Source organism: Scyliorhinus torazame, chromosome 4 (assembly GCF_047496885.1).
Source record: "Scyliorhinus torazame isolate Kashiwa2021f chromosome 4, sScyTor2.1, whole genome shotgun sequence".
Lineage (NCBI taxonomy): Eukaryota > Metazoa > Chordata > Chondrichthyes > Carcharhiniformes > Scyliorhinidae > Scyliorhinus > Scyliorhinus torazame.
Genome location: NC_092710.1, coordinates 308,786,737 through 308,807,036, shown reverse-complemented (window position 1 = coordinate 308,807,036; position 20,300 = coordinate 308,786,737). Strand labels below are relative to the sequence as shown.

The following is a 20,300-nucleotide window of genomic DNA, read 5'->3' as shown; positions in this document are numbered from 1 at the left end:
GCCCAGTAAACCAGATCTACGCTCGCTATCATAGATTATCATAGAATTTACAGTGCAGAAGGAGGCCATTCGGCCCATCGAGTCTGCACCAGCTCTTGGAAAGAGCACCCTACCCAAGGTCAACACCTCCACCCTATCCCCATAACCCAGTAACCCCACCCAACACTAAGGGCAATTTTGGACACTAAGGGCAATTTATCATGGCCAATCCACCTAACCTGCACATCTTTGGACTGTGGGAGGAAACCGGAGCACCCGGAGGAAACCCACGCACACACGGGGAGGATGTGCAGACTCCGCACAGACAGTGACCCAAGCTGGAATCAAACCTGGGACCCTGGAGCTGTGAAGCAATTGTGCTATCCACAAGGCTACCGTGATACCGTGCTATCAACTCGCAACGAGACGGCAAAGTCCCGGAGAATCGATAGATGAATTCTACACTGCGCTACTAATTTTGGGACGGGCCTGCAGCTGCCCGCCGGTGAACGCAAATGAACACACGGACATGTTAATGCGCGATGCTTTTGTGGCAGGTATGAACTCCTCCCAAATCCGCCAAAGACTTTTAGAAAAAGAGTCGCTAGGACTCTCAGAGGCACGGGCCCTAGCAGCCTCCCTAGACGTGGCCGCGCGAAACACCCGCGCCTACGGCCCCGACCGCGCGGCAGCCCATTGGGCTCCGTACGCACCCGTCGCGACAAACCCACCCCCCCACCCGGACACCCCACAGGCTTGCGCGGTTCAAACGCCAAGTCGCACCGGGGGAGCCCGCTGTTATTTCTGCGGCCAGGCGAAACACCCCTGGCAGCGCTGCCCGGTCCGCGCAGCGATCTGTAAGAGCCGCGGGAAAAAGGGCCATTTCGCGGCTGTGTGCCGGTCCCGGGAGGTCGCCGCTGTCCCAGGAGAACAGGGAGCCCTGCACGCCTTTTACGCTCCCCAACCCCCCCCAGCGCCCCATGTACGACCCGCAGGCGCAACCACCTTGGGTCCCGACCACCGCTCTCCCCTGAGAACAGGGAGCCCTGCACGCCTTTTACGCTCCCCAACCCCCCCCCTCCGCGCCCCATGTATGACCCGCCGGCGCTACCACTTTGGGTCCCGGCCACCGCTGTCCCCAGAGAAGAGGGAGTCCTGCGTGTTCCTAACGCTCCCCAACCCCCCCAGCGCCCCATTTGCGACCCGCAGGCGCTGCCATTTTGGATCCCGGCCACCACGAGGGGAGGAGGGGCGCCGCCATCTTGGACCACCCCAGACCTGTACGACGCATGGGGGCGGCCATTTTGTCCACCCCGCCGCCATCTTGTGACCCCCCAGCCATGTGCGATGTATGGGGGCAGCCATCTTGTTCACCCCCGACGCCATCTTGGACGGCAACAACGGACCCCAGCGTCGACGGCTCCACGGGGTTCGAAGAAGACGCTCAACCATTACAACCACGGCTGGCTTCAATGACGTTGGACCAAGCACGGCCCCGGACGCTCCAGACGACGACGACAACGGTGCTGATAAACGGGCACGAGACACCATGCCTGGTCGACTCCGGGAGCACGGAGAGCTTTATCCACCCCGACACGGTAAGACGCTGTTCTTTGACCATCCGTCCCAGCGCACAAAAGATTTCCCTAGCTGCAGGATCCCACTCTACAGATCAAAGGCTTCTGCATAGTTACCCTAACGGTGCAAGGGAGGGAGTTCAAAAACTACAGGCTCTACGTCCTTCCCCAACTCTGCGCCCCCACATTACTGGGATTAGACTTCCAGTGCAATCTACAGAGCCTAACCTTCAAATTCGGCGGCCCAATACCCCCACTCACTATCTGCGGCCTCGCAACCCTCAAGGTTCAGCCCCCATCCTTGTTTGCAAACCTCACCCCGGATTGCAAACCCGTCGCCACTAGGAGCAGACGGTACAGCGCCCAGGACCGGACCTTCATTCGGTCCGAAGTCCAGCGGCTACTGAAGGAAGGCATAATCCAGGCCAGCAATAGTCCCTGGAGAGCACAGGTGGTAGTAGTAAAGACAGGGGAGAAGCAAAGGATGGTCATAGACTATAGCCAGACCATCAACAGGTACACACAACTAGACGCGTACCCTCTCCCCCGCATATCCGACATGGTCAATCGGATTGCCCAATATAAGGTCTTCTCCACCGTGGACCTCAAGTCCGCCTACCATCAGCTCCCCATCCGCCCAAGTGACCGCAAGTACACAGCCTTCGAGGCAGACGGGCGATTATACCATTTCCTAAGGGTCCCATTTGGTGTCACAAACGGGGTCTCGGTCTTCCAACGAGAGATGGACCGAATGGTTGATCAACACGGGTTGCGGGCCACGTTCCCGTATCTCGACAATGTAACCATCTGCGGCCACGATCAGCAGGACCACGACGCCAACCTCCAAAAATTCCTCCAGACCGCTAAAGCCTTGAACCTCACGTACAACGAGGACAAGTGCGTTTTTAGCACCAACCGGCTAGCCATCCTGGGCTACGTAGTGCGCAATGGGATAATAGGCCCTGACCCCGAACGTATGCGCTCCCTCATGGAATTTCCCCTCCCGCACTGCTCAAAAGCCCTAAAACGCTGCCTGGGGTTCTTTTCATACTACGCCCAGTGGGTCCCCCAGTATGCAGACAAGGCCCGCCCCCGAATACAGACCACGACCTTCCCTCTGTCGACAGAGGCTTGCCAGGCCTTCAGCCGCATCAAAGCGGATATCGCAAAGGCCACGATGCGCGCCATCGACGAGTCCCTCCCCTTCCAGGTCGAGAGCGACGCCTCCGACGTAGCTCTAGCGGCTACCCTTAACCAAGCGGGCAGACCCGTGGCCTTTTTCTCCCGAACCCTCCACGCTTCAGAAATCCGCCACTCCTCAGTGGAAAAGGAAGCCCAAGCCATAGTGGAAGCGGTGCGACATTGGAGGCATTACCTGGCCGGCAGGAGATTCACTCTCCTCACGGACCAACGGTCGGTAGCCTTCATGTTCGATAATGCACAGCGGGGCAAAATCAAAAACGACAAGATCTTAAGGTGGAGGATCGAGCTCTCCACCTTCAACTACGAGATCTTGTATCGTCCCTGAAAGCTGAACGAGCCGTCCGATGCCCTATCCCGCGGCACATGTGCCAACGCACAAATTAACCGCCTCCAAACCCTCCACGAGGACCTCTGCCACCCGGGGGTCACTGGGTTCTACCACTTTATTAAGTCCCGCAATCTCCCATACTCTTTGGAGGAGGTCCGTACAGTCACAAGGAACTGCCACATCTGCGCAGAGTGCAAACCGCATTTTTTCAGGCCGGATGGTGCGCACCTGATTAAAGCTTCCCGCCCCTTTGAACGCCTTAGTCTGGATTTCAAAGGACCCCTCCCCTCCACCGACCGCAACACATACTTCCTTAATGTGGTGGACGAGTACTCCCGCTTCCCATTCGCCATCCCCTGCCCTGACATGACCGCGGCCACAGTCATTAAAGCCCTGAACACCATATTCACACTGTTCGGTTGCCCCGCATACGACAGGGGGTCATCCTTCATGAGTGACGAGCTGCGCCAGTTCCTGCTCAGCAACGGTATAGCCTCGAGCAGGACGACCAGCTACAACCCCCGGGGGAACGGGCAAGTAGAGAGGGAGAACGGCACGGTCTGGAAGACCGTCCTACTGGCCTTACGGTCCAGGGACCTCCCGGTTTCACGGTGGCAGGAGGTCCTCCCGGACGCCCTCCACTCCATCCGGTCACTACTGTGTACTAGCACTAACCAAACGCCTCATGAGCGCCTCCTTGTCTTCCCCAGGAAGTCCTCCTCTGGAACGTCGCTGCCGACCTGGCTGGCGGCCCCAGGACCCATCTTGTTCCGAAAACATATGCGGGCGCACAAGTCGGACCCGTTGGTCGAAAGGGTTCACCTCCTTCACGCGAACCCGCAGTACGCTTACGTGGAGTACCCCGACGGCCGACAGGACACGGTCTCCCTGCGAGATCTGGCGCCCGCCGGCAACACACACACCCCCCCCGACACCAATCACCCCCTTCCTGCCACCGCCGCACCCCGCGACCGCCCCCTTCCCAGGAGGATCGGTCCTCCTCCCAGGCCCGACCAGGAGTGAAGCCCAAGCTGAAACCGTAAGGCTCCCGGAGACACAACACCGGAACAAGCACCACCACCACCACCGGGGCCGAGGCGATCGACATGGACGACCAGACCGCCCGACCGACTCGTGGCGTCGATCTAACACTACAATATGTGGACTTTTAACGAGAACATTTTGTCTTTTTCTCCTGACGATTACTGTAAATAGTTCGAAACAAAAAAAAACCTTGTACATACTGTAATAACATGCGAACGTTTTCCTCCCAGGACCAGCCTTGTAAACCCTTACCACCATGCGAAGCATCACCCCACCAGGTTCATTTTTAACAAGGGGTGAATGTGGTAGTATGCATTAGGGGTCATGTGGGACTGTGAAGCCATGATGTCATTGACTGACAGATCCCGGGTCCTGGTTGGCCGTTGACCTCTAGCTCCGTCCTGAAGGCGGAGTATAAGAACCAGGAGTCCTCCCCCACAGGCAGTCTACTACTGAACTGCGGGGGAACAGTCACGCTTAATAAAGCCTCATCGACTTCACTCTATTCGTCTCACGGAGTCTTTGTGCGCTACAGTGTGCAACAAGAATAACGAGATCAACACTATATACAAACCAGGGAAACGATCAAACAAAGCAACAAAACAATTCAGAGAGTCTGTAAGTCCGCAAAGTTCAGAAATTAAGTCTCTGAGATGGGCGACAAATTCTGGTTGACCGCCTCAAAGGTGGGTTGGAGCCGCCGGTTCAGGAGTGGGCTGGAGTGCGTCAGAGTCAGGGGGAGGCAGAGTGACAGGGAGCTCTGCATAGTCCGTGGCAGGGTCAGCAGGAGGGCGAGGCGACAGTGGAGGATCACGTGGCGAGCGTGGAACAAGACAAAGGGCGCGTCAATTGCGGCGCAGAATAGAGCCATCCGTTAGACGGACCAGGAACGAGCGGGGGCCACCTGCCGAAGGACAACAGCGGTTGAAGACCAGCCCCCGTCCGGAAGATGGACGTGGACGTTGTCATCTGGAGTCAGAGTAGGGAGCTCAGCTGCACGGGAGTCATGAACCACCTTGTGCTGTGCACGTGACAGCTGCATCCGGCGAAGGACCGGAACGTGGTCGAGGTCTGGGACATGGATGGACGGCACCGTCGTCCTCAGGGTATGACCCATGAGTAACTGGGCTGGGGACAGGCCAGTGGACAGCGGGGCAGAGCGATAGGCCAGCAAGGCAAGGTGGAAATCGGACCCAGCATCGGCAGCCTTGCATAGGAGCCGTTTGACTATATGTACTCCCTTCTCAGTTTTGCCGTTGGATTGGGGGTACAGGTGACTGGATGTCACATGGGCAAAATTGTACTGCCTGGCAAAGTTGGACCATTCCTGGCTGGCGAAGCAGGGGCCATTGTCCGACATAACCGTGAGCGGGATGCCGTGTCGAGCAAAGGTTTCTTTACATGCCCGAATGTTGGCAGATGAGGTGATGTCGTGCAACCGTATCACCTCCGGGTAATTCGAAAAGTAGTCCACGATCAGGACATAGTCTCTACCCAGCCATTGGAACAGGTCGATGCCCACTTTGGTCCATGGTGACGTGACCAACTCATGGGGCTGCAGGGTCTCACGTGGTTGGGCCGGCTGGAAGCGCTGACAAGTGGGGCAGTTGAGCACTGTGTTGGCTATGTCCTCATTAATGCCGGGCCAGTACACTGCCTTTCGGGCCCGTCGGCGGCACTTTCCACACCAAGGTGGCCCTCGTGTAGTTGTTCCAGGACAAGTTGGCGCATGCTATGCGGGATGACAATGCGGTCCAGTTTTAGAAGAACCCTGTCTACTACCGCCAGATCATCTCTGACATTATAGAACTCAGGGCATTGGTCCTTGAGCCACCCGTCCGTTAGGTGGCGCATGACACACTGTAGCAAGGGGTCAGCCGCCGTCTCGCGACGAATTTGGACGAGGCATTCATCAGTGTCAGGTAGATTGGAGGCCGCAAATGCCACATGGGCGTCAATCTGGCAGACAAATCCCGCTGGGTCACATGTGTTGTTGACTGCCCTGGAGAGCGCGTCAGCAATGATGAGGTATTTTCCTGGGGTATCTCCCAGCTGGAAGCCATATTGCCGGGGCTTGAGAAGAATACGCTGGAGACGAGGCGTCATATCATTCAAGTCTTTCTGTATTATATTGACCAGCGGGCATGGTCGGTCTCGACGGTGAATTGAGAAAGTCCGTAGACATAATCGTGAAACTTAACCACACCGGTCAGAAGGCCCAGGCACTCCTTTTCTATCTGTGCGTAGCGCTGCTCCGTGGGGTCATCGCACGTGACGCATATGCAACGGCGGTCCATGATGAGGCCTAATCACTGCCCCAATGCCGGATTGACTGGCATCGGTCGAAATTTTGGTCTCCTTTGCTGGATCAAAGAAAGCTAAGACCGGGGCCATGGTCAGTTTTGCTTTGAGTTCTCTCCATTCGCACTCGTGGGCAGGGAGCCATTGGAAGTCTGTCGTCTTCCTTACCAGGTTCCTGAGAGCCGTGGTATGAGAGGCGCGGTTAGGGATAAATTTCCCTAAAAAATTGACCATGCCCAGAAATCGGAGGACTGCCTTCTTGTCGTCTGGTGTTTTCATAGCTGTGATGGCAGCTACCTTGTCCGCATCCGGCTGCACACCCAATTGGGAGATGTGGTCCCCGAGGAACTTGAGTTCCGTCTGACCAAAAGAGCATTTGGCCCTGTTGAGGCGGAGGCCATGCTCATGTATACGTCTGAATACGTGCTGGAGGCGACTAACATGCTCCTGCGGGGTGGTGGACCAAATGATTAATGTCATCGACATAGACGCGAACACCTTCAATGCCTTCCATCATTTGTTCCATAATCCTATGGAACACTTCTGGTGCAGATATGGTCCCGAACGGCATCCTGTTGTAACAATATCTGCCAAAGCGGGTATTAAAAGTGCAAAGTTTCCTGCTGGATTTATTGAGCTGGATTTGCCAGAATCCTTTTGAGGCGTCGAGTTTGGTGAAGAGCTTGGCGCGAGCCATCTCACATGTGAGCTCTTCGCGCTTGGGAATTGGACATCAAAATTCAATTACCTGTTCTCAAATGATAACTGGAACAGACCTGAACTAATTAGGTCCCTCTGGAAAATACAACAAGCAAAGTATTTAAAGGGAACGCCTCTCATGCAGGAGAGAGAAAGAAATAAAAAGGACAATGCTGTCCTAAAACAGGCCTTTGGGGCATTGTGTCCCTTCTCTCCCTCTCATCCTGGAAGTAATGTGCCTGGTTTGTAAAGTGACTATCCTTAGAAGAAACCAATTGCAAAAAAGATACTGGATTCGCCGATTCTGGGGCTGTGTCCTCCCGCCGGCGTGGGAACGGTGGCGTTGTGCGCCAGAACAACTGGCGCAAAATGGTCACCGATTTCCCCATTTTGCTGAAGGCTAGCAGGACAGCAGCGTAGAGCACCCGGCTCTATCTGCCGGTACGTTCCGGGAATTGCCGGGTCCGTGGACGCGCATGCGCACGGCGGCGGCCTGCTGCGGCCGCGCCGTGCAACAAGGCGGCCGTCGCTCGTGGACCCGGCCCGCAAAATAGTTCCCCCTTCAGCTGGCTCGTGCGCCCCGGACCACCCCACCACAGTGCCCCCAGCCCTGAATAATGTCCCCCCCGCCTGTGGATCGGCCCTCCGCCGACTGTGGCGGTGCTGAAATGAGTCCGCAGCCATCACGCTGAGTTCCTGACGGGTGAGACCACACGCGACCCACGCCGTCGGGAACTCGGCCGGCCGGGGGGGGGGGGGCGGGCCTCAGGCAATGTCCTGAGGCCATTGACACTTAGTGCGGTGTGCCCCCAATTTGGTTGGGAACTGTGATTCTCCAGACGTTCGCCATTTCGCCGTCGGCGGCCGGAGAATCCAGCCCAAGATCCTTTAACATGTGGAAATCTGATCTGTCCGACTGCATCCAGGAGAACAGCTAGGTTGAATGCTTACAATATCGAATCGGTGCATCAAGTGTGTGATGATCCAGGAGACACGAGCAGGAAGACTAACGCAGTTTATTTAAAATACAAAAGTACAGCTGCTATCCCAATAGAGTCCCAACCCAGAATACCACCATTGACTCCAGGTTAGGGCCGGCAGTGAAAGGGCTCAACCAATGAGTCCCCGGTGGGCCTTAAATGTTTGGAACACCCATTTGGCTAGGCCGTTTGAGGATAGATGATAAGATGTTATATGGATGTGTTTATAGACTCATGGAACTTTACAGCACAGAAGGAGGCCATTCGGCTGATCATGTCTGCACTTGCTCCCGAAAAAGCTACCTAGCTAGTCTCAACCCCCAGCCTAATCTTAGTAGCATTCTAACTTTCAAATATATAGCCAGCTCTCTTTTGAAAACTCCTATGGAATCCGCCTCCACCACTCTCCCAGGCAGCACATTCCAAACCCCAACAACTCTGAATACAAGGAGTTTCTCCTCATCTCACTCCGAGCTCTCATGCTGACCAGCTTGAAATTGTGGCCTCTAGTCACTGACTTACTAACTAGTGGAAACCGAATATCCTTCTTTACCCTGTCAAAATTGTGGCTTCACAGTGCCAGGGTACCAGGTTCGATTCCCAGCTTGGGTCACTGTCTGTGCTGAGTCTGCATGGTCTCCCAGTGTCTGCGTGGGTTTCCTCCAGGTGCTCCGGTTTCCTCCCACAAGTCCTAAAAGATGTGCTTGTTAGGTAATTTGGACATTCTTAATTCTCACTCTGTGTACCCGAACAGGTGCCGGAATGTGGCGACTAGGGGCTTTTCACAGTAACTTCATTGCAGTGTTAATATAAGCCTAGTTGTGACAATAACGAATATTGTTAAATCTCCTCTGCACTCTCTCAAGGGCTTTTACATCATTCCTTAAATAAGGTGCCCAGAACTGAACACAATATTCCAAATGTGGTCTGACCAATGATTTGTAGAGGTGTAGCTTCACTTCCCTGCTTGTATACTCTATGCATCTATTTATAAACCCTAGAGTCCTATAAGCCTTCTTAAAACTGTTTCAACGTACCTGGCCATCTTCAGAGAATTATGCCCTTGAACCCCGAGATTCCTCGGCTCCTGGTCTCCCCTCAAAGTTGTACCATTGAGCCTGTATTGTCAACCAATGTTTCTTCTCTTAAAATGCATTACCTCATATTTCTATGCAGGGTAGCACAGTAGTTAGCACTGTTACTTCACAGCACCACGGTCCCAGGTTCGATTCCCGGCTTGGGTCACTGTCTGTGCGGAGTCTGCACTTTCGCCCCGTGTCTGCATGGGTTTGCTCCGGGTGCTCCGGTTTCCTCCCACAAGTCCCGGAAGACGTGCTGTTGGGTGAATTGGACATTCTGAATTCTCCCTCAGTGTACCCGAACAGGCGCCAGAAAGTGGCGACTAGGGGATTTTTACAGTAACTTCATTGCAATGTTAATGTAAGCCTACTTGTGACTAATAAAGATTATTATTAAATTCATCTGCCAGCTGTCTGACTGTTGACAAGTCGCTCAGCATCAACCTCACAATTCAATATTCTCCCTAACTTAGCATCATCTGCAAATTTAGGCATTTTGCCCTCAACACCCATCTCTAAATCGTTTATGTAAATCAGAAAAAGTAAAGGTCCCAACACCGAGCCCTGTGAAACACCATTTTTAATTTGTCTCCAGCCTGAGAAATGCCCATCTATATCTACCCTCTGTTTCCTATCTCTTAGCCAACTTCTAATTCATGCTGCCAAGGACCTAGCAATGCCAAACATTTCTCATTTTCTAACCAAAGGTACCCAAGGCACTTTATCTTTCTTGCCTGAAACACACATTTTTCTCTTTTAAGCCGTAAGGCTTCCTCCAAATTTTCCAGGTGTTTCTTCTCGGTGGCTCTTGAGATTAATATGTCATCCAGGTATTTTGCCACTCTGGACAATCCTTGAAGGACGTTTTCCATCACTCTCTGGAAAATATTGCATGTCGATAATACTCCAAAAGTAGACACGTATATTCGGATAATCCTTTGTGGTGTTCATAGTGACGTATTTTCTAGATGCCACATCAAACACCAGCTGAATGTATTCATGGCTCATATCTAGTTTTGTGAATATGTGGCCTCCATCCAGTTTTGTGTATAGGTCCTCGATGTATGGCTTGGGGTAATGGTCTAGGCGGGGGAGGGGGCTCTGTTGATGGACATTTTATAGTCATCACAAAGGCAGACCAACTTGTCAGGCTTCGATACTGGGACCACTGGCGCAGCCCATTCTGTGAATTGTATTGGGCATATGATGCTTAGTTCTCCCATCACTTCAATAAAGCCTCTATTTGGTGAATAGGGTGTCGATGGCTGTGCCCTGAGGTTCTTGGGCAGGGCCTCCAGGTCTACATACGTTTTTCCGAGGCCTTCCTGAAATAGCTCACAATACTTCCCTACGATTTTGTATAAGCTTCTACTGTCCATCTTAAAATCCTGTTGCCGATCCAGATGGATTTTGTGCAGCCAATCTCTTCTCAGACAGATGGGTCCTCATAGAATCATAGAATTTACAGTGCAGAAGGAGGCCATTCGGCCCATCGAGTCTGCACCGGCCCTTGGAAAGAGCACCCTACTTTAACCCACGCCACCACCCCATCCCAGTAACCCCACTTAACCTTTTTTGGACACTAAGGGCAATTTATCATGGCCAATCCACCTAATCTGCACATCTTTGGACTGTGGGAGGAAACTGGAGCACCCGGAGGAAACCCACGCAAACACGGGGAGAACGTGCTGACCCCACACAGACAGTGACCCAAGCCGGGAATCGAACCTGGGATTCTCGAGCTGTGACGCAACTGTAATAACCACTGCTACCGTGCTGCCCTGTCCTTGTACTATTGTTAAGAGGAGCCAGACCATCTGCTGCCCATGTGTGACCGGGGCACGGTGGTTCCTACGATGCATAATGGTTCCCCTGTCTGAGGGGTGAACCTAGCCCTGGTATCTCTCAGGCCCAGGGGGAAAATGCCCTCTCGGAGTCGCCTGAAAATCTGTTCCCCGATAATGGAAATGGTGGCTCCTGCGTCCCCTTCCATGTCCAGGGGATGACCATTGATCTGGGTTGGGGCTACTTTGGGGGAAGTGTTGCGATTCAATTGCATTAGCTCTTCCTATTCGGGCTGGTTGATTTGTAAAGCCCTGGCCTGAAGTGGCTTTGTCCTCCAGCCTGGGCGATGCGCATTCTGCTGATTCTGGCAGCCTTGCCTTGGGTGTGCCATATGACCACAGGTGTAACAGCTCTGTGATAGCTCTCCGTAGTCTTCCAGGAAGGTTTCCCATCTGTTTCTGGTGTCTCACGGCCGTCCATCCCTCTCCTTGTATATTGTGCCTGATTGTTGACTTGGTGGCGGGTGAGTCATGTGAGTACTGTCCATGAGGAAACTGGTTCTCCTGTATGGGCTGAGGTCACTATAATCCATGGAACCCTGGGGTTCAGGACCCCTTTTCAGTATTTTCGCGAGACAGTGCCAATTTTATGGCTCTGGGTAGATTCCGCCAGCAGTTTCCTATGGGTTACAGCATTATGTATCCCACATGTCGTTCCTGAAGAATCTCTGGGATGGACGGTCCATACAGTATTCCTCCAATTTCCAAAGTCTTGTCAGGAATTCCGTTACAGGGACAGCACGTGGCACAGTGGGTTAGCATTACTGCCTACGGCACTGAGGACCCGGGTTTGAATCCCGGCCCTGGGTCACTGTCCGTGTGGAGTTTGCACATTCTCCCCATGTCTGCGTCGGTTTCACCCCCACATGTGCAGGTTAGGTGGATTGGCCATGCTAAATTGCCCCTTAAATAAAAAAATGTACAATTGGGTACTCTAAATTTTTTTTAAAGGAATTCCGTTACATATGTTCCGGGGATTCTTCTGGCTGTGTTGAATCTATAATTTTAAGGAGTGGGAGGAGGAGTTGGGGATGGCGCTGGAGATGGGGCTGTGGTATGAAGTGTTGCAGAAGATGATTGCCTCAGCCTCGTGTGCAAGGCTGGGGCTATACTACTGGAGGTAATGCATAGGGCGCATCAGACGAAGTCGAGGATGAGCCAGTTGAGGATGAGGGGAGGATAGTTGTGAACGGTGTGGGAGGGGCCCAGCCAATCACGTACATATGTTCTGGTCGTGCCCGAAGTTGGAGAAATTTTGGAGATCATTCTTCAGCACCATGTCGATGATCTTGCATGTGGATTTAGAGCCTAGTCTGCTGGCTTCATATTTGGGGTATCGGACTTGCCGGAGTTGCAAACGGGAGCAGGGGCAGATGTTTTAGCCTTCACCTCATTGATTGCTTGCAGGCGGGTCCTGTTGGGATGGAAGTCAGCTTCTCCACCCTGTGCCTCGGTGTGGCTTGGGGATCTAATGGAGTTCTTGCACTTGGAAAAGGTACAATTTGGTCTGAGGAGGGCGAGTGAGGGGTTCCGTAAGAAATGGAGTTTGTTTACACTGCATTTCAAGGCTCGGGTTACCGTCAGCTGCGGGGGGAGGGGGGGGGGGGCGGGGGGGGGCTTGGTTAGGGTGTCGGGGGGTGGGGGGGGGCTTAGGGTTTTGTGTTGGTTTTATTTTGTACTGTTGTGTTCTTAAAATGTAAAAAAACTTCTAAATAAATCTATAACTTTGCAGTATCACAGATGGTTTAGGGTCATAGTGATTCGCCACTTGGTCTATCAGTTCTTCGTGCCTGGGGTAGTTCAGGCTTTTAATGATGCGAACGTTGGGACTCCACAAATGGACAGGAGAATCACCTTCTGTCGGTCTTAGCCTTCTATGCCGTTTGCCAGAAAGGCGTATCGCATTCTCAGTATACTGGAGCCAATCTTCCACGGCCGCATCATATTTTACCAAATAGTGGCATTTTCAGATTCTCTTCGTCTTTTTCTTACTGGAATTGTTTGCCTATAGAAAGGCTGTCCAGAGTCTTTTTCTAGATCCTCGTTGCCTGTGTGATAATCCAGGAAACATGAGCAGGAAGGCTAACTTATTTTATTGACAATACAAACACAAACATTGGTCCCTTTGTTCAAAAAGGGGAGCAGAGACAACCCCGGCAACTATAGACACCGGTGAGCCTCACGTCTGTAGTGGGTAAAGTCTTGGAGGGGATTATAAGAGACAAGATTTACAATCATCTAGATAGGAATAATATGATCAGGGATAGTCAGCATGGCTTTGTGAAGGGTAGGTCATGGCTCACAAACCTTATCGAGTTCTTTGAGAAGGTGACTGAACAGGTAGACGAGGGTAGAGCAGTTGATGTGGTGTATATGGATTTCAGTAAAGCGTTTGATAAGGTTCCCCACGGTAGGCTATTGCAGAAAATACGGAGGCTGGGGATTGAGGGAGATTTAGAAATGTGGATCAGAAATTGGCTAGCTGAAAGAAGACAGAGGGTGGTGGTTGATGGGAAATGTTCAGAATGGAGTTCAGTTACAAGTGGCGAACCACAATGATCTGTTCTGGGGCCGTTGCTGTTTGTCATTTTTATCAATGACCTAGAGGAGGGCGCAGAAGGGTGGGTGAGTAAATTTGCAGACGATACTAAAGTCGGTGGTGTTGTCGACAGTGTGGAAGGATGTAGCAGGTTACAGAGGGATATAGATAAGCTGCAGAGCTGGGCTGAGAGGTTGCAAATGGAGTTTAATGTAGAGAAGTGTGAGGTGATTCACCTTGGAAGGAATAACAGGAATGCGGAATATTTGGCTAATGGTAAAGTACTTGGAAGTGTGGATGAACAGAGGGATCTAGGTGTCCATGTACATAGATCCCTGAAAGTTGCCACCCAGGTTGATAGGGTTGTGAAGAAGGCCTATGGAGTGTTGGCCTTTATTGGTAGAGGGATTGAGTTCCGGAGTCAGAAGGTCATGTTGCAGCTGTACAAAACTCTGGTTCGGCCGCATTTGGAGTATTGCGTACAGTTCTGGTCACCGCATTATAGGAAGGACGTGGAGGCTTTGGAGCGGGTGCAGAGGAGATTTACCAGGATGTTGCCTGGTATGGAGGGAAAATCTTATGAGGAAAGGCTGATGGACTTGAGGTTGTTTTTGTTGGAGAGAAGAAGGTTAAGAGGAGACTTAATAGAGGCATACAAAATGATCAGGGGGTTAGATAGGGTGGACAGTGAGAGCCTTCTCCCGCGGATGGAAATGGCTGGCACGAGGGGACATAGCTTTAAACTGAGGGGTAATAGATATAGGACAGAGGTCAGAGGTAGGTTCTTTACGCAAAGAATAGTGAGGCCGTGGAATGCCCTACCTGCAACAGTAGTGAACTCGCCAACATTGAGGGCATTTAAAAGTTTATTAGATAAACATATGGATGGTAATGGCATAGTGTAGGTTAGATGGCTTTTGTTTCGGTGCAACATCGTGGGCCGAAGGGCCTGTACTGCGCTGTATCGTTCTATGTTCTAAAGCAGTGATCAGAAATAGAGTCCCAACCCGGGACTACCAGCATTAGGTCCAGGTTGGGGCCGGCATTTAAAGGGCTCAGTTAACGAGTCCCAACTGGGTGGGCCTCCACCTGCTACAAGGGAAACTTGCACTCCACAAGCCGCACGGGGAGATCTATTTGTGATCCCTCATGGTCCTTGTGGGGCTTGTCACAAAAAACAATCAAGAAAACCTAGCTGTATATTTCTTCTTCTTATGAACTGTAAAATCCTTATAAGCCGATATTGTTACTTTGCCATAGGTGCTTGAGTGTGCCTGGGCCCAGATGAATATATGTGACCATTTAGATGGTGTGTTTTTATTTTTTTTTAGCTCGGGAAGTTTATAAACTCACCCCATTCTTTGTTTAACCGAAGGAAACCTGTCTGAGTAATTCTCTGCAATCTTGGCATGCAATTTGTGGGACACTTACAGAATTGGAAAAGCAGAACTTCACTGAAGTTTTTTTTAAAAACCTGTTGCAGTCAAATGAGAAGTGGGATAATAGGGGAGTTATTTCACCCGCCCCACGTGGTCGTAACAACATTTATGGGGCTGGATTCTCGGTCGGTGGGATTCGCCGGGATGCAGAATCCCGCTGCCGGCAGGGGAGCGCCGCACCAGAAAGAGTGTGGCTGGACAGAGAATCCCGCCCATGATATTTTAGGATGTTCTATATGATGCATACGCTTCTGCTGGACTTGAAAAGAGAAATCGCACATAAGACAAAGAATAATCAGTGTCTCGCTTTGTACCTTTTCAAAACGTTTTATATTTAAGACTTAAAATTCTTGAAACGATGCTCTGTGTCTGGTGATGTACTGATGCTTATTATGTGCACATGATGTTCTTACATTAAAAACTGCAACAGAGGCATTAAACAATTTATTTTCAATTTTAAAAAATCCTCTGACATTTTATTTCAGGAGAAGATGATGACGATGATGAATGTGCTGAGGAGAAACTGCCTTCGTGCTTTGATTATGTGATGCACTTTCTGACTGTCTTCTGGAAAGTTCTCTTTGCTATTGTACCACCTACGGACTACTGGAATGGCTGGGCCTGCTTTGTAGTATCCATTTTGATGATTGGCATGCTAACTGCTGTCATTGGTGACTTGGCTTCCCATTTTGGCTGTACCATTGGACTGAAGGACTCTGTTACTGCAGTAGTGTTTGTTGCACTGGGAACCTCAGTTCCAGGTAAAAAAGCTTTCATTGTTCTTTGAATATTTTTAATACTTTGAATATCTTTTGGATGCCAATTAATTTTTACAAGGCAAGTATCTATTCTAAACTCTCAGTCAAGAAGGCAGTTGTTTGCAATTCTTCACATTTCTGGTAATTAAGGGTAGAGTGGTTCAATTCGCTGTTTAAATGTTCCCTGAATTTGGCTTCTAAGTTATAAATATCTTCTCAACATTTTTCCGTGGGTATATAGATTCATCAACCTGAAACGTTAATCCAGCATTTTCAGTTTCTTTTTCAGATTTCCAGCATCTGCCCGCAATATTTTGCTTTTGTTAAATTTATTCAATCGTAAGCAGAGCATCCTGCGGTGATAGAGTTGCTGGAAAGTCAATGCCTTAAAATCAAAGAAAAACTGGAAATGCTGGATATCTGAAATAGAAGTACAAATGAATTGCCGTAAATAAGAGGTGTGGGCTTTCCACCTAGTCCCACATCCAAACCTATGATTGGAGCATATTTTGAGGGGTGAGAGTTCAAACATACACTGATGGACCATATATTTTGTAAAAACGTCTTCACCTTAATCTAAACCTCACTACATTATCCACCTGCTGTGTCAGTTGCTCGTTCTATAATTGTGTCTCGTTATATGATAATCTGTATATAATTCATGCTACTGAAATCCCATAATTTTGGTCACGGTAAGTCGGAGAATTCTCTTACCTGCCTCGGACGTGCTATCTTTTCTGTCACCTTCTGCTGTCTCCCTCTCTCTCTCTTTGTTGTCTCTCCTCTTACTTTTCTCCTTTTTCTGTTCTGCCTGTCTTCTCTAGCATATGTCTGCCCTTGGTGAGAGTTGCTGATGGTGTAATTTGGAAGGTGACATTTCTGGTGGTGGTGGTGGTTACAGGGCATTGAGCATTAGACACATTATGAACCACAGATTACAGGCAGGGAATGTAAGAACAGGCAGTTGTCTTTGCTCCCATATCTCTTGATATATTGAGCAATCAATCTGAGTGCTCAAAATTTCCAGCAGTTCAAGAAGGCAGCTGACCACCACCTTTTGAAGGGAAATTAGGGATGGACAATAAATGCTAGCCGAGCCAGCGAAACCCGGATCTGTTGAATGAATAAAAAATAAATGGACCTGGCATTTGCAGCTTTTTGGGGGAATGAGTTCTACATTTTTGCCGCTCTTTGTGTAAAAGAACAGCTTCCTGATATTAATCCTAAATGGCCTTGTTGTAATTGAAAGATTATTTTCTCCTCTTCTCGATTCCCTTTCCAGGAAGAGGAAGATACGGCACAACCCAACTGCGTCATTTAAGTTGCAGGTCATTTACAATCATATTTACTGGTGGTGAATGTGGGATTCTGGTCAGGGAGAGATCTGGCTGAAGCAGGAGGAGATTTTGAGTCTTTCCAATTTAAATAATACCCATAGTGACATGTAAGCTCTTAAGGGAATTCCTACCCTGTTGTTCAAAAGACCATTCTCAGCTGAACAGTGAGTTCTCACTTCAATACGTTTGTCTATTCTCAATTAGACTGTGTCCCTGCAGGCCCTCTGAGAGACTGTTTAGCATTATAGAGGAAATTGATCTGTTAAGTTCAAAGGTTCCATACAAATTCAAATATTCCACGGGAGAGGTAAGCCAATTTGTTAACCAATAAAAACAGAAGATTCTGGACCAATAAGCCGAAAGCCAACATGGATGTGACGGCCTCCTGTGCTGTACCCATTCTCTGATTCTACTCAGCAGGTCAGGGCAGATCTGCAGAGAGAGATTCTGCCTGGCCATGTAGAATATTTCCAGCCTTTTCTTACTCTGTTTCAGATTTCCAGCATCTGCAGCAGTATTTTCCTTTTATAACATGGGAAAGGATTTTAACAATTTTTTTCAAAAATGCTCCAGGCCAGTAATTTCTTAATGCTTACAGATTATAAAACTTCAATATGCTCCCATACATCACAAAGCAGTTTTCTCCCTCGGATCTTTGGAAGCCCTTCGCACCTTGTGGGCTCAATATACTTTTTATTGACAAGCTCTTCTTTGCATTCCAAATGTAATTTATTTTCACCATGGCTTGTATCAGTTTACAGTGACTGGCTGTTTTGTAGTATCTTCCTAAGGGAAACAATTACCACTGTTTCTAACTGTATTTAACTCTTATGCTGTCAAATAGCATGTCTCAGAGGTCACTATCTAAATCAGAATCCAAACTCCTTGACTTGCAATATTTCTCTGCAACTGCAGATGAGAATTTGTCTGAGAGTTAATCTTAGTTACAATTTTATTTTTGAAGTAAGAATTCATAAAGTCACAAGAACGAGGAGCAGAAGTAGACCATTCGGCCCTTCGAGCCTACCCCGCTATTCAATAAGATCACAGCAGATCCAGTTGTGGCTTCAACTCCACTTTTTTGTCTCTCCCCCTGCCCTCCCATAACCCTTGACTCTGTCGATCATAAATTTCCCTAATTCAGCCTTGAATATATTCAATGATCCAGCCTTCACTACTTGCTAGGAGGAGAGAATTTGTGCTTTGCATGCTCTAACTCACACCACGTTCTGTTCACCCATCACCCCGATATTCGCTGACCTATGTTGGCTACTGGTTAAACAAAACCTTGATTTTAAAAGACTCATTCGCACTTTCAGATCCCTCGCCCCTTCCTATCTCTGTAACCTCCTCCAGCCACACAATTGTTATGACACCCTGGACTAGTGCACAGTCAATTCTTGACCCGGAATCACAATACAAGTGAATTAACCAATGATTCTTAGTAAAATACCCGGGGTAGGATTCTCTGTTGGTCAGCGGCAAAATCATGAAACGCGATTTGGCGGAGAATCGGTTCCGATGTCAAAATCGTGGCAGGCACTGATCGTCACCGCGACAGCGGCGTCAATGCGTACCAGAACACACGTATAATAAACACCGTTTGCATATCATTAGTGGGCCCGACCCGGTATTCTCCTGGGCCTCCACGATTCTCCTGCTCCAATGGGCTGAGTTCCCAATGGACGCAGTTCATTTTTGCTTTTAAAAATGGTGAAACCAGCATCGTGGCTGATGAGTGAGAGAGAGTGAAGGTAGGACACAGAGAGACGCGACCGTGGGCTGCCGGACCGGAAACTGGCCGGGCTGGCTGGGGTGGGGCGGGGGGCCTGCCAGGGCCAGGGGATGAATGGGGTGACGGGGGAGGGTGTTGTACCTAAATGTTCACAGTATACGGAACAAGGTAAATGAGCTTGTTGCGCACATCGAAATTGGCCGGTACGATGTTGTGGGCATCACAGAGACGTGGCTGCAAGGGGATCAGGGCTGGGATCTAAATATCCAAGGATATATGTCCTATCGAAAGGACAGGCAGATGGGCAAAGGGGGCGGGGTTGCATTGATAGTAAGAAATTAAGTTAAATCGATAGCAAGGAGTGATATAGGATCAGAAGGCATAGAATCTCTGTGGGTAGAGTTGAGGAATCGCAAAGGTAAAAAGACCCTGATGGGAGTTATGTACAGGCCCCCTAGCAGTAGTCAGGATGTGGGGCAGAAAATAAATCAGGAGATAGAAAAGGCATGTAAAAACGACATTATCACAATAATCATGGGGGACTTCAATATGCAGGTGGACTGGGAAAATCAGGTTGGTAGTGGATCCCAAGAAATGGAATTTGTGGACTGTCTAAGAGATGGTTTTTTGAAGCAGCTTGTGACAGAGCCTACTAGGGAACAGGCAATTCTGGATTTGGTGATGTGTAATGAGGCAGACTTGATTAGGGAACTTAAGGTGAAGGAACCTAAGAGGTAGTGACCACAATATGATAGAATTTACCCTGCAGTTTGAGAGGGAGAAGCTGCAATCAGATGTAACGGTATTACAAATAAATAAGGGTAACTACAAAGACATGAGGGAGGAGCTGGCCAGAGTTGATTGAAGAAGGAGCCTAGCAGGGAAGACAGTGGAACAGCAATGGCAGGAGTTTTTGGGTGTTATTAGGGAGGCACAACAGAAATTCATCCCAAGGAGGAGGAGAAGGCATCCATGGCTGACGAGGGATGTCAAAGACAGTATAAAGGCTAAAGAAAAAGCATACAAAGTGGCGAGGATTAGTGGGAAACCAGAGGATTGGGAAGCCTTTAAAAGCGACCAGAGGACAACTAAAAAAGCAATAGGGGGGAGAAGATGAAGTACTAGTGCAAGCTAGCTAGTAATATAAAGGAAGATAGGAAGAGATTTTTTCAATATATGAAAGGTAAGAGAGAGGCCAAAATAGACATTGGACCATTAGAAAATGTGGCTGGAGAAGTAATAATAGGAAACAAAGAAATGGCAGATGAACTGAATAGTTACTTTGCATCAGTCTTCACGGTGGAAGACACCAGTGGGATGCCAGAGCTCCAGGAGAACCAGGGGGCAGAGGTGAGTGCAGTGACCATTACAAAGAAGAAGGTTCTGGGGAAACTGAAAGGTCTGAAGGTGGATAAGTCACCTGGACCGGGTGGACTGTACCCCAGGGTCCTAAAAGAG

At 49.8% G+C, this 20,300-nt stretch overlaps 1 protein-coding gene across 7 annotated transcripts in view; it reads left to right on the top strand.

Annotated features, from left to right (window-relative positions):
- The window catches only part of LOC140411058 (sodium/calcium exchanger 1-like), a 430,006-nt gene that overhangs the window by 380,630 nt on the left and 29,076 nt on the right, over positions 1–20,300 (top strand). For all 7 annotated transcript variants that reach the window (XM_072500053.1, XM_072500057.1, XM_072500056.1 and 4 more), the window contains one exon: positions 15,498–15,773. In XM_072500053.1, coding sequence (XP_072356154.1) covers positions 15,498–15,773 — 276 coding nt within the window. The remainder of the gene's footprint in view (positions 1–15,497; positions 15,774–20,300) is intronic.